Source organism: Gymnoscopelus braueri, assembly GCF_963280865.1.
Source record: "Gymnoscopelus braueri genome assembly, chromosome: 1".
Taxonomy (NCBI): Eukaryota; Metazoa; Chordata; class Actinopteri; order Myctophiformes; family Myctophidae; genus Gymnoscopelus; species Gymnoscopelus braueri.
Genome location: NC_137603.1, coordinates 51,252,299 through 51,265,043, shown reverse-complemented (window position 1 = coordinate 51,265,043; position 12,745 = coordinate 51,252,299). Strand labels below are relative to the sequence as shown.

Genomic DNA, 12,745 nt, shown 5'->3' with positions numbered 1-12,745 from the left:
TACATCGGGAGCAGTTAGGGTTGCACTGTGTCTTGCTCAAGGACACTTTGACACAAACTAAGCCAGATGGAGCTGGTGATCGGACTGGGAACCTTCGAGTTCCTAAACTGCCACTGGCTCCTCCTGAGCCCACTGCCGCACCACTGTGCAGTGAAAACAAAAACACGATGAACTAGAAACATGCACTCAGTAGGAAGCAGCATTTCGTCGTGTAGAAACCTCTTATCTCCATATTTAAACTTTGATGTTTTTTCGTAAATCAATTCCCCTACTTCGTCATACTACAGTGGCACACAAAAGTAGCAAAAATAGCCAATCTGCAAGCTCAAAACGCGTCGCTTCTCGCCACGTTTTGAGCTTGTTGATCAGCTATTTTTTAATTTGAATTCTGAAAAGTGAACTGTTTTGGACATACGAGGTTTCCAAACCCGACATCAACGATTTCCATAATCAGATGTGGTGTCATTAAAAATGTAAGAGTGCAAAAAGTGCACCAAAGAAAACGTATGCAAGGACTGAAAAGAGTCTCTGCTTTGATGAGAGGTTTTATGACCTTTAGTATCCTAGACCAGCGGTTCTCAAAGTGTGGTCCGGGCACCCCCACAGGGGGTCCCCGGCAAAACGAGTTACATATAGCATTCAAATCTGATTCAACCACTTAAATCGGCTATTTAAAATAAATAGAATCTTGAGTAGTTTTGAAACATTTTAACAACACAGATCTTGCATGTGCGTGCCTGGCACAAAATATTTTCAGATGGGGATCCACGGCCAAATAGATATTCATTTGGAGGGCGTTGACATGAAAAATTGAGAGAACCACTGTCCTAGACCAGCCCCACTATAACCCAGCATGATTGTGTACAATCGTATTATTGCGTTTTAACATTGTCCTCACATGCCTCAGACAGAGTGGTGGAGAGGCACCTTCTTAGTTGTTGGTTCCTCAAGTCAGTCATTACAGTCCGGGTCTTAATAGAGATCATCATTTGTAATACTAACGGCACTATTTAAGTGCTGTTGGCATGTGGCCATTAGTTATGACATCCTGATGGTATGCTGGTTGTCACTCTCAAAGTGACATGGGTTAATTTACACACCCTATCAGTGCATCTGCACGACACGTTATGTTTTTACACTGTAACATGCAATTATCGTTGTGATGATGTGTTGTCATTGGAACATTGGGGTTACTGTGGAGCAGTGTTAATTTCGTTGACTAAAACTTCAACTATGACAAAATGTCTGTCGACCTTATATTCAGACTAACTTCATTCATTCATTCACTCATCCCTCCGTTCATTCATCCATTCATTCATTTTGGTTGATTGATTTAATACTTTATTAACAAGTTTGTTAACTATACATGCATTACAGTCAAAAGTTATGCTAAAAGGATAACACAAAATGCCCCAGCGGGCTTGTTTCAATTGTGGTCCATTGTACTCAATTCATCAGTAATGCATACAATACGATACATGTCGGTAAAAGCTCCAGTAGCAGCAAAAAGTTTGTTCTACTAAGCCCATTAATTCATTCATTCATTCATTCATAAATGTGTTCGTTCGTTCGTTCATTCATTCATTCATTCATTCATTCATTCATTCATTCATTCATTCATTCGTTCATGTGTTCATTCATTCATTCATTCATTCATTCATTCATTCATTCATACTCTATCCCAGTCACATGCACAGGGACTATAAGCTGATTGAGGGGATAACATAGTGCTGGAGGAGGAAGAGGAGGAGGAGGAAGGGGCCCAGCAGGGTTTAGGGGGAATAAAGGCAGGTTTACAGCTTAAGGCTCTATTTCTGTGGCCTCTCTCTGTGTCGTACGCTGGACCAGTGCACTTGAATGAAGTGGGGATGCTGGGAAAAGGAGGGCAGGAAAACCAGCCTTATAGGATTTAGTTAAAAGAGAGCAGTGAGCCACTGCCACTGGTTGAAGTCAGAGTTTCCCGAACACCAATTTTTTTTATCTACAACTGACAACGCATCACGCTGCCATACATTATGCGCTTGTAGATCGGCTATTCTAAAAATAACTTTTTTTTGTGGTTAAGCCAGTGGTTCACAACTCCGTTCATTGGGAACTAGAATACTGTTAGTTCCAATGGTTCTCAAAGTGGGGTCTGGGGACCCCCCAGGTGGTCCTTGAAGGGGCTACAAACGTTCCTAAGCGAGCTTGTAGATTATATTCTAAAAACAAATCTTGAAAAAAAATGTCCCAAAACCTTTTCAGATGGGGGTCTGCGCCAAATACATATTAATTTGGGGGTCCTTGACATAAAAAGGTTTGAGAACCAGTGTTCTATCCCAGTGGTTCTCATTCTCAACTTTTTCAGGCCGTGACCAAAATAATAATATATAATAGTAATAATGAAATCATATTTGAACTGGGGACCCCCCACCCTGACAAGCACTTGAAATTGTAGGGGTTTGAGGGGTTATATTATGTTTTAATCGGTTCCACAGATAAATATTGTGAAAATAGTTCTACAAACGCGAGATCTAAATAGATCTACAAACGCGAGGCGTTGTGAGCTTGTAGAACTAACAGCGTGCTACAGTCTATGTAGGATCTGCAGAACAGCAAATTACACAGTAATTCTGTCTTTTCATTTCCTGACTGTTTTAATAGCTAGTTGTTTCTAGGGGCCTGTGTCATGTTCCGTCTTGTTCCTCCCTAATAAATAAATGGCACAGTTTTGGTCTGTCAAACGATAATGCCGATGCGTTAACTCGAAGAACGAGTTTCTTATGACAGCGAAACTCCCAGCGATAGAACTGCTTAGGGAGGGGGTGTGTGTGTGTGTGTGTGTGTGTGTGTGTGTGTGTGTGTGTGTGTGTGTGTGTGTGTGTGTGTGTGTGTGTGTGTGAAAAAACCTTCAAATGTGAGTTTTCACTGCTGTTAGTTACATTGATCCAGGCCTCTGAAATTGGAAGCGGTCCACCCATCTGACCACTTAACTTCGGCTGCCGTGTTAAGTGGTGAGATGGGTGGACCGCGAACGCTTGTATAGATTTTCAAGTGGGCCCTGATCCAGAAAAGGTCGAGAACCTCTTGTTTCAGAGGCCAACCCGCTGCCAGATAGCTGATCCTGATTTTGGGTCTTAGGCCAACAAACTTTTTAAAATCAATTTGAAAGTTTCTAGTTGATGGTCTGTATTTGAGAACATTTAACTTATAAATGGAACGTAATTGAATACAAATAAAATAAACCTGCGCAAATGCTGATTTTTTTTTTACCACTGAGCTAATGGCCTGCTTGCTCAGGGGAGAATTTTTATTTTGACCTTCAGGTCAAAATGTGCATCAAACCAGACACGGGATGGTGTCAAAGGTCGTGTCCAACATAGACACAGGATCTAAATGTCTCAATAGGAGAGCCACCCCAAGTTATATTGTATTATTAACATAATTATTACCATTGATTATTAACATAATCAGTGGTTCTCAAACACTTTCATATCAAGGACCCCCAAATTAATATGTCTGTTTTAGCCAGGGACCCATACAAGATTTGTTTTGTTAAAAGGTTTAAAAAAATATTAATTATTTCCCCAAAAAAAAATCCAGATTTGTTGAAAATAGCAGATCTACACAATGCAGAGCTTGTAGATCGGCTATTGTCAAATGGGCGATGTATATATCGTTAAAGAGGTTGAACTGATTTTGATGCTATATTAACTCCTTGGAAAGCCCTCAAGGACCCGTGGGGGTCCCCGTACCCCACCTTGAAAACCCCTGTTGTCTGTTTTAAATGACTGATCTCATACTACCGCCTCACTCCACATTAATTAATTTAAACCTTGGGATGACATTTGGAGAGAACCTCCTCATATTCGATGCTCTCAGGCACTCACGCTTAAATTGCTTTTCTGCGTGGGAACACTGTAGATGATTTGCCAATTTCTTTGTGTTTTATGCCTGTTATCTGTTATGTTATTCATCCTTAAATATCCATTATGCCTAGTTAACCTCTTTTAATATTGATGTAAATTAGCATTTCATTCAGCAGAATTGGATGAATCAATTAAACTCTGTGTGTGTACCTATACCACATGTCCTCACAAGGACCACATATCCTCACAAGTATAGTAGAATTTGAGAAACAGACATCACAAGGACCATTTTCCTGGTCCTCATAAGGAAAGAAATGCTTGTTCCAAAATGTTTTGGTTTTTTTGGGGTTAGGATTTGTAATTTAGAGGTTAGGGGTTAGAGTTTTTTTTGCCAATGTTATACTTAAAGTTGTGCGGCAATGTCACGCACCGAAAAATAGCTGATCTACAACCGTTGTGAGCTTGTAGATCAGATTTTTTTTTGGCTACTTTTCGGTTATTTTCAATGCAATTTGAAAGCTATTGTCAATGCTGTCCTCACAAGTGTGGTAATACAAACCTATGTGTGTGTTTTTCTCTCTCTCTCTCCAGGTCCAAGTGTTTGGAAGCTTCAGCACGGGCTTATATCTGCCAACGAGGTAAGCTGTGTGTGTGAGGCCGTCAGGCTGCTTTTAGATAACCGCTCAGTTCTGGTGTTAATCTCATAACTCACAGATGCACCAAACCGTCCCGTAGAACCGCAACAAAAGAGCCCCTCATAAACTCTCTGCCGTGGAGAAAGCCTGGCCGTTTGGCCTTTTGTTTCGCCGATTTAGAGGGCTTGATAATTATAGCACCTGCTAATCCACCACAGAAGAAGCCTTTTATTTAAAAGACTCACTGAGCCTACCTAATAAACACCCACCCAATGCACACATAAGCCGTAGACACACACACCCCCACACACTCTTTCCCGTCACACCCCCGCCACATTACCGCATGTACTGTATGCATACACACACACACATACACACATACTTACACACACAGTAATGCCGATACTCACTGACGCGTCACCTGGATTAGTGGACTCTTGACACCATACTGAGGACTGGAGAATGAGATTATCGCACCGTTTAAGGATTTTACGTTCTCATAATTAAACTAACACTACAGATTTTAGGGTGTGTGTATGGATGGATGATTTTATGGACACAAGTGTACAACGAAACACAACACGACTATTTAGAGTTCAACAGAATAATAGCTGGGGGGGGGGCAGTTTCTGAATCTGGTGCGTTTGTGACAACGGCTGGCTGAGGCACAGTCTTTTTGGCAGATCCCATTGTTCAGTAAAGCAGAAAAAGTCACGAAAATCTTTTTCTGTCCAAAATGGTCTGGAGGCATCTGTAGCCCTCTGTGAGCAGAGGGGGCAGAACAGGCCATTGTTAGGGTGAGAGGCGTCCTTGACGGTGCTGAGAGCCTTTTAGACTGAGAGCCTTGTTGGTACTGTAGATGGACTGGATTGTTGCTAATGAAGAGCCTATGATACACTTCACCACCCCTCTGCAGGGGGAACGGAACGGACCGTTCCAAAGCAGAACAGAAGGCTCTATGCACAATAGCCATTTTTGGAGAGAAAATTGGGCCACTTCCTCAACAAGGTGTTACCAATGATGCTAATGAATGATACTAAACGGGTCCATTTGTTTCCATTTGTACACACTCAGAGTTACGCACCCTTAATCTGGAACCCCTTCAAGGAACCATGAGGGTCCCTTGACCCCAATTTGTGTGTTTCCACTAGTGAGCCAACATGCACAATATCAGCACCCTGACTCTGTGTGTCCAGAATGGAACAGAGCCTCCTTTGGTATAATTGGTAACAACTATGAAGTAAGGAAGAGGTCCAATGTCTTTCCAATATGGCTGCTGTGCATAGAGCCTGTTTCCATCATAGATATAGAAACCTAGATACCTCATTGGCCGCTGCAGTTGGTTGGAGCGACCTGTATCGGGGCACGCTGCCACTCAAAGTGACTACTGGGCAATCACAGCGCATTGACTACTGGCCAATCACAGCGCGTCTAACTGACTAGTTGCTGCGCGGCTGCCTCTTAAAGGGTTAAGGGCTGGGTTACGAAAAGACCCGCCCCCACCTGCCTCTGATTGGCCTACCGAACGCCCCCTTCTGTGACGCCCCCTCCAATATGGCGCCTCAGAGGAGGCGTCTACCTTTATATCTTTATGGTTTCCATACCAAGCTGTGTACAGTAGGTGAGGGTACAGTACTTTCAATGGAACAGCGGTAGAAATTTTCCAAAGTCTGGTGATATAGTTGGACTTTCCTCAACCTCCACAAGAAAAAAAGAGACAAATGGACATCTCCATGTATGGGCACAACAGAGACAGACAGACGGGTACAACGGGTACTCTTGACAAAGCCCCGACACTATGACTCAGACATATTGGTCGGTACGGCAGTGCGACGTAGGTGTGAGGTGTAACCGCATAGCGGCCTGAACTCTAGATGTGAGGGCCGCGTAGCAGCCCGAGCCCCTAGTATAGTGAAAATGACCGATCTAGATCTGCTATTTTCACTATTTTTGAAAATGTCGTGACAATTTCTGAAAATGTACTTCATAAATTTGTACTTTTGAATACTTTTTCCACCACTGTGTGTGACTGACCCACCCACCTCCTCTCCTCTCTCAGTGACATAGACCTGGTGGTGTTTGGGAAGTGGGAGACCCTACCTCTGTGGACGCTGGAGGAGGCGCTACGCAAGAGGAACGTAGCGGACGAGAACTCCATCAAAGTGCTGGACAAAGCCACGGTATGTGTTAAACTACGTGCAATATTGACTCGTACTACGTATGGCCGATGTATATGTTACAGGGACATTGGAAAACCAGTGAAATTGAAAAAGGAGCGCTCTTTTTCACCCCCCCCCCCTCGCTCCCCCTTTGTTATCGATTCACTTTGATTGCGACTGGTGACGTTAATCTGTCTATGTAATCAACACACCTGTTACTAGGCAATTCTGTAGAACCACCACTAGAGGGCAATGCAAGCCACACTAGAGCCCCCCCCCCCCCCCCCCACACGCACACACACGCACGCATGCACACTAATTATAGAGTGTCGTGGATAGTAACCCATGAAAATATCTATTCTCTCCCTATCGGTTTACAACTCGGACGGCGCTGAGTCGACTAGCAGACCATCGGCCGGTCGGCGCGGGCACTCGCGCCTGGAGGCGCTCGGGCGTGCCTCCTCGGCCTCAAGGTCTGCTGAGTCGGCGCGCCTCCGTCATGGACAATAACTATTATCACCGTCTCGCGAGTTAAAAATACAGCGCTGCTCTGCTCAGTTTGGCTAACCGCTTCATTATCCAACCTGTCATAGAATATTTCTCTCATATTATCCATTTTATTTTCACCGCTCCTCCGCCTCGCATCAAAGCCCCGCCTCGCGCCTGAAAACGAGCATACCTTTCCAATTTCCCAACGAATGCCAATTTCCCTGTAACATATATACTACTACTTTTATGGACTTCACTTTTATGTGATAAAGTGGCAATATAATTTCTTTGAATGCTCACATACAATGACAATAAATAGGATTCTGATGTGCATGAGGGGGGGGGTATGTGTAGGCCTGTCACAATTATTATTCGCATTAATTTCAGATTTTTTTTCAGACATTTTTGCATTATCATCAGTATTGTCATTATTGTTTCCATGTTCAAAAATGTTTATACATTTTCAAAAGATTACAAAGAATTTGTGGAATTGGCAGATCTACAAGCTCACATGTCTTTTATATTTATATCCCGAAATTTAGATATTTTATTCATATCCAATGTACATAAATTGCAATGTCCTGATGGCACCTTAGTTATGTGTTAATAGCTACCACCTGTTTATCAGCTTTTTTTTGCATCCCCAGCTTTCAGTTTTTCTGTAAGACTCCTTATCTCTGTAGGCTGCTAAATTTGGAGTGTGTGTGTGCTTCTAGTACTATACTTGTGAGGGCGCAAAATCAATTAATCAATAATTAATAAATGTCCCCAGAAGTGCTATTTGAGAAGCAGACATTGTGAAGACAATTGTCCTGGTCCTCACAAGATAAATTGTTTTTTTCTTTTGTGGTTCAAAAGTATTTGGGAAGTTATGCTTAGAAATTAGATAAACATTCAGGTTCAGTTAGGAGGAGTTGCCGTTGTGGGCTTGTAGATCTGCTATTTTTGGTGTCCAACACTGGCGTGAAACTATTTGAGGATTATTTCAGTCAGAACTGATGAAGCTGTGAAAGACTCCTGAACCCATCCACCATCACTCACTTCTCTTCTCTGTCTGTCTGTCTGTCTATCTGTCTGTCTTCAGGTGCCCATCATTAAGCTGACAGACTCCTTCACTGAGGTCAAAGTTGACATCAGTTTCAATGTGAAAAGTGGCGTCAAAGCGGCGTGCCTCATCAAAGAGTTCAAAGAGGTACAGTAGCACAGAGACATAACCGTGTTCCTCTTGCTTACAAAGACATAACCATGGTCATCTTGCTTACAAAGACATAACCGTGGTCCTCTTGCTTACAAAGACATAACCGCGGTCCTCTTTCTTACAAAGACATAACCATGGTCCTCTTGCTTACAAAGACATAACCATGGTCCTCTTTCTTACAAATACATAACCATGGTCGTTGTGGTGACAGCCAATAGGCTGCTGTATTAAGTGAAGTGGTCAGTTTAAGCTAAGTGTTAAGATGGTTGGGCCAGATGGGATCCACCCCCTGTCCGGGACTGAAAGTTCACACATTCGATTCTTTCGTCTAACCTGCTCATACCTTTCATGGTATACTTACATTTTCAGTAATAATGGATTTTATATATAATGCACTTTACATTTGTGTAAATCTCAAAGTGCTACAATAAGCATTTGCATAAAAAATCATCACACCACTATAAAAGATCTAAGAAACAGAAACAAAGCATTTAAAACATGAGGGCATAAAGCCTAGAGGTAAAACCAGTGTATCTTTAAAAAAAAGAAGCTTTGTTAAAAAGGGAGGTCTTTAGTCCGCTCTTAAGATAATAGACTGTGGTGCTCTCAGGTTCTCCCACTAGAGGGTGATATAACCATATACTGTGTGTGTGTGTGTGTGTGTGTGTGTAGGCAGATAGAAATGTTTTTAAACCAACATTCTAAATTCACTACTTAAAGTAGTAGTTTATTTTTTCTGCAAGATTCTTTCTGTACTGATCCTTGTACTGCTTAGTGTCTATCCTGTGTGCTGAGATGTTGTCGCCGGTGTCTATGGTTAAAATGTTATTTAGATAGCAGGTTATTTAGACCGATGCTAGGTTCATTGTTTACCTGGTACCCTATAGTTTCAATGTACGGTACAGATTATTATTTTGATAGTATGTAAGTAAGTGTTTAGAATAATGCTAGGTTCTTGGTTTACCTGTGATCCTAGTTTCCTGAGGCACTACACTGTCTCTCTGCATTTGATGTATGTGTTTACCTTACTTATTGTAAGTCGCTCTGGACAAAGAGTGTCTAGCTAAATGTCTACATTGTAAATTGTGTGTTGTGCGTTTGTTTGTGTAGAAGTACCCTGTGCTGCCTTACCTGGTGTTGGTGCTCAAGCAGTTCCTGCTACAGAGGGACCTGAATGAAGTTTTCACCGGTGGGATCGGCTCCTACAGCCTCTTCCTCATGGCTGTCAGCTTCCTACAGGTCAGAGAATACTACATCAGTGCTTCTCAAAGTTTTTCATGTCAAGGGACTAGTTCAATTAACCGTTGCACCCGTAATTACATTTGCATGGGCTTCATGGCAGTTGTGTTGTCTTCCCGTGGGTTCCAAAAAACCCACAAATACAATGTACTCGGGATGTTTTCACTCTACTGTAGGCGGGAGCAGGCGGTCGGCATATTGAGCACGGAATGAAAAATGTACGGTATCTGTTGTTATTGGGCCTAACCGTTTTCTGAGAAACTTCAGTTGCTGCATCAGTGGTGCTGGCAGTGAGATGGAACATCATCCGCGGTAGACAGGCGTTATAGTGGTCAGAAACCATGCGGTCGTAGGAGGGTACGGAATTCGCACCGAGGACAGCTTTGGAATCTAACAAGAATGTTGTTGCCTGCAGTTGTTGCTTACCAGCTGTACTGTACGTGCATGTGACCAAAAATAAAACCACTTGAGCTTTGAACTGGACGGAAAACAACACCGTCCCACGCAGGGTGGACATGTTTGACGTTTCACCACTGGAGCAGGGCAGTGTCATGAGTGCTGTAATATGATACAGTACATAATGAACAGTATTGGGGGTGCAACAGTTAACTCTTTCACTGCCAGACTTATTTCTGGCTGCGTGCTCCCACTGCCAGCGATTTTCTTACCCTTTTGAAGTAGTCACAGAATATTTATCTCCAGTATGATCGATCCCCTGATGGTTGCTAATCGCAGAGGGTTTCACTGTGCTTCCGAGAAAGAAAAATAAATGTCATCGCGACCTTCGCTTTTATACGCCTTTGAAAATAACGTGTCTCGGCCAAAAATACATAGTAAAAAAAAAGTAGACCGGAGCCGAGATACAGGATTTTTAAGTAATAAGTTAACCAGGAAGTGAATGGAACAGTACACCTTCGGATCGAGTTATCTCTGGTTCTGTGTGAAAAAACTAAAATAATATATAAAAAAGGGCGTTATGACGATGTCTCGTCACGTCATAAGTCGTTAAAACAAAAAGTTAATTGTTGAAACAGTCTTGGTACCCAGGCTCTATCTCTGTGTTGTTATGGTCTGTTTTGTATCTCTGTTTTTATATGGACCTATTGTGTCTGAAATAGAGTTTATCATCATCATCATTAATGCCACTGTGACCTCTCCCCCTGCAGCTCCACTACAGGGAGGACGTGTGCAGTCCCAACACCAACATGGGGGTGCTGCTCATCGAGTTCTTCGAGCTGTACGGGCGACACTTCAACTACCTGAAGACGGGCATCAGGATAAAGGACGGCGGCTGCTACGTAGCCAAGGACGAGGTGCAGAAGAGCATGATGGACGGATACAGGCCGTCCATGCTGTACATTGAGGACCCGCTGCAGCCAGGTAGGGAGTTATAGGGACAAGAATAATAAAGTCCTCCAGCACGCTGGCTCATGCTCCAAGCAGTGGGTGTAAAGTAACTAAGTACATGCACTCAAGTACTGTACTACTCAAGAACTTCAGTTACTAGATTTTGATTATTATTACATAACATACATTAACCACTTCAGCCCTATATAATTTGGCTATTTGAAAATAGACGATCTACAAGCTGCGTTGCGACGTGTTGTGAGCTTGTAGATCTGCTATTTTCAAAGGATTTAAAAAAAATTCTGCATGACGATTACTTTTGGTACTTGACGTATATTTTGATGCCATTACTTTTGTACTTTTACTCAAGTAAATTTTGATTACCAGACTTTTTTTTAATGTTGCAGTATTGATACTTATACTTAAATCATTTTCTTTAATACATGCTCCAAGGTTTAGAAGTGTATTGGTTCCTTTTTACACCATCGTTGGTGTAATCTGATGTTTTTTGTTTTGTTTTTTTATTACTGTAAACCAGTGTGATTGACTATTACTGTAAAACTGTACTGTGTAGTAGTAGGTCTTAGATGTAAAAATTTCACTTCATGGAAAGAATAAGAAAAAAAAAGCTTTATCCTAGTCCAGCAGTTCTCAACCAATTCTGGACCACTTGAACATCTCGAAAGCGTGGGTCATTGTTTATTGCTTATTTATTATACGTTCTGGATTTCTTAACAGGGAGAGGGAGGTGTAGGTCGTGGATGTTTACAAAGAGAAGAAACAAATGACACGTATCCATAATAAATCCTTTTTATTGTTTTTTTCCCCCAGACAACGATGTGGGCCGGAGCTCGTACGGAGCCATGCAGGTGAAGCAGGCATTCGACTACGCCTATGTGGTGCTCAGCCACGCTGTGTCGCCCATCGCCAAGTACTACCCCAACAATGACACAGAGAGGTAAGACCAGAAGTCCTGGATCATTTGCTCACATATAGATGTATACGTTTTTCAGGCCAAGGGCCCCTTAGTTGCAGTGGTGTAAAAGTAACTAAGTACATTTACTTAAGTACAATTTTGAGGTATTTTTACTTTAGTGGAGTGTTTCCAATTTTCCATACTTTTACTTCTACTCCACTACATCTCAGAGTAAAATATTATACTTTTACTCCACTACAATTATTTGAAAACTTTAGTTACTAGTTACTTTGCAGATATAAATCCTTATATTATAAAACATACATTAACCACTTCAGCCCTATGTAATACATAGGCTATTTGAAAATAGCCGATCTACAAGCTCACAACACGTCGCTATGCGACACGTTGTGAGCTTGTAGATCTGCTATATTAAACATTTTTGTACTTTTACTTTTGGTATTTTAAGTATATTTTGATGCCAATACTTTTGTACTTTTACTCAAGTAACATTTTGAACACAGGCCTTTTACTTGTAACAGAGTATTTTAATAGTGGTATTGCTACTTTTACTTAAGTAAAATATCTGAGTACTTCTTCCAGCCCTGCCAGTTGAGAGAGAGATGAAGCAGGGACATGTTGCTCCTGCATGGAGCTGTTGACATGATGCCCTGCTGCCACTAGATGTCTCTCTTACCCTTTGTTGCATCCACAGTATACTGGGGCGAATAATCCGGGTGACTCAGGAGGTGGACGAATACAGGGAATGGATCAAAAAGCAGTGGGGGCCCCAGTCTCAGAACAAAGAGGTGCCTCTCAACAGTAAGTTCCACACCTGCTTCCATTCATTCAAGCTGAATCCGTTAAGATCTTTGTCTATTCAAAAAATTGCAGATATGCAAGCTCATAGCACC

General features: G+C 42.1%; 1 protein-coding gene across 1 annotated transcript in view; it reads left to right on the top strand.

Annotated features, from left to right (window-relative positions):
• Positions 1 to 12,745, top strand: part of tent4b (terminal nucleotidyltransferase 4B) — a 53,320-nt gene that overhangs the window by 36,178 nt on the left and 4,397 nt on the right. Inside the window, exons 3-9 of the mRNA XM_080415873.1 lie at positions 4,440 to 4,486; positions 6,543 to 6,663; positions 8,216 to 8,323; positions 9,440 to 9,568; positions 10,735 to 10,948; positions 11,747 to 11,873; positions 12,547 to 12,653. Of these exons, the coding sequence (XP_080271999.1) occupies positions 4,440 to 4,486; positions 6,543 to 6,663; positions 8,216 to 8,323; positions 9,440 to 9,568; positions 10,735 to 10,948; positions 11,747 to 11,873; positions 12,547 to 12,653 (853 nt within the window). The remainder of the gene's footprint in view (positions 1 to 4,439; positions 4,487 to 6,542; positions 6,664 to 8,215; positions 8,324 to 9,439; positions 9,569 to 10,734; positions 10,949 to 11,746; positions 11,874 to 12,546; positions 12,654 to 12,745) is intronic.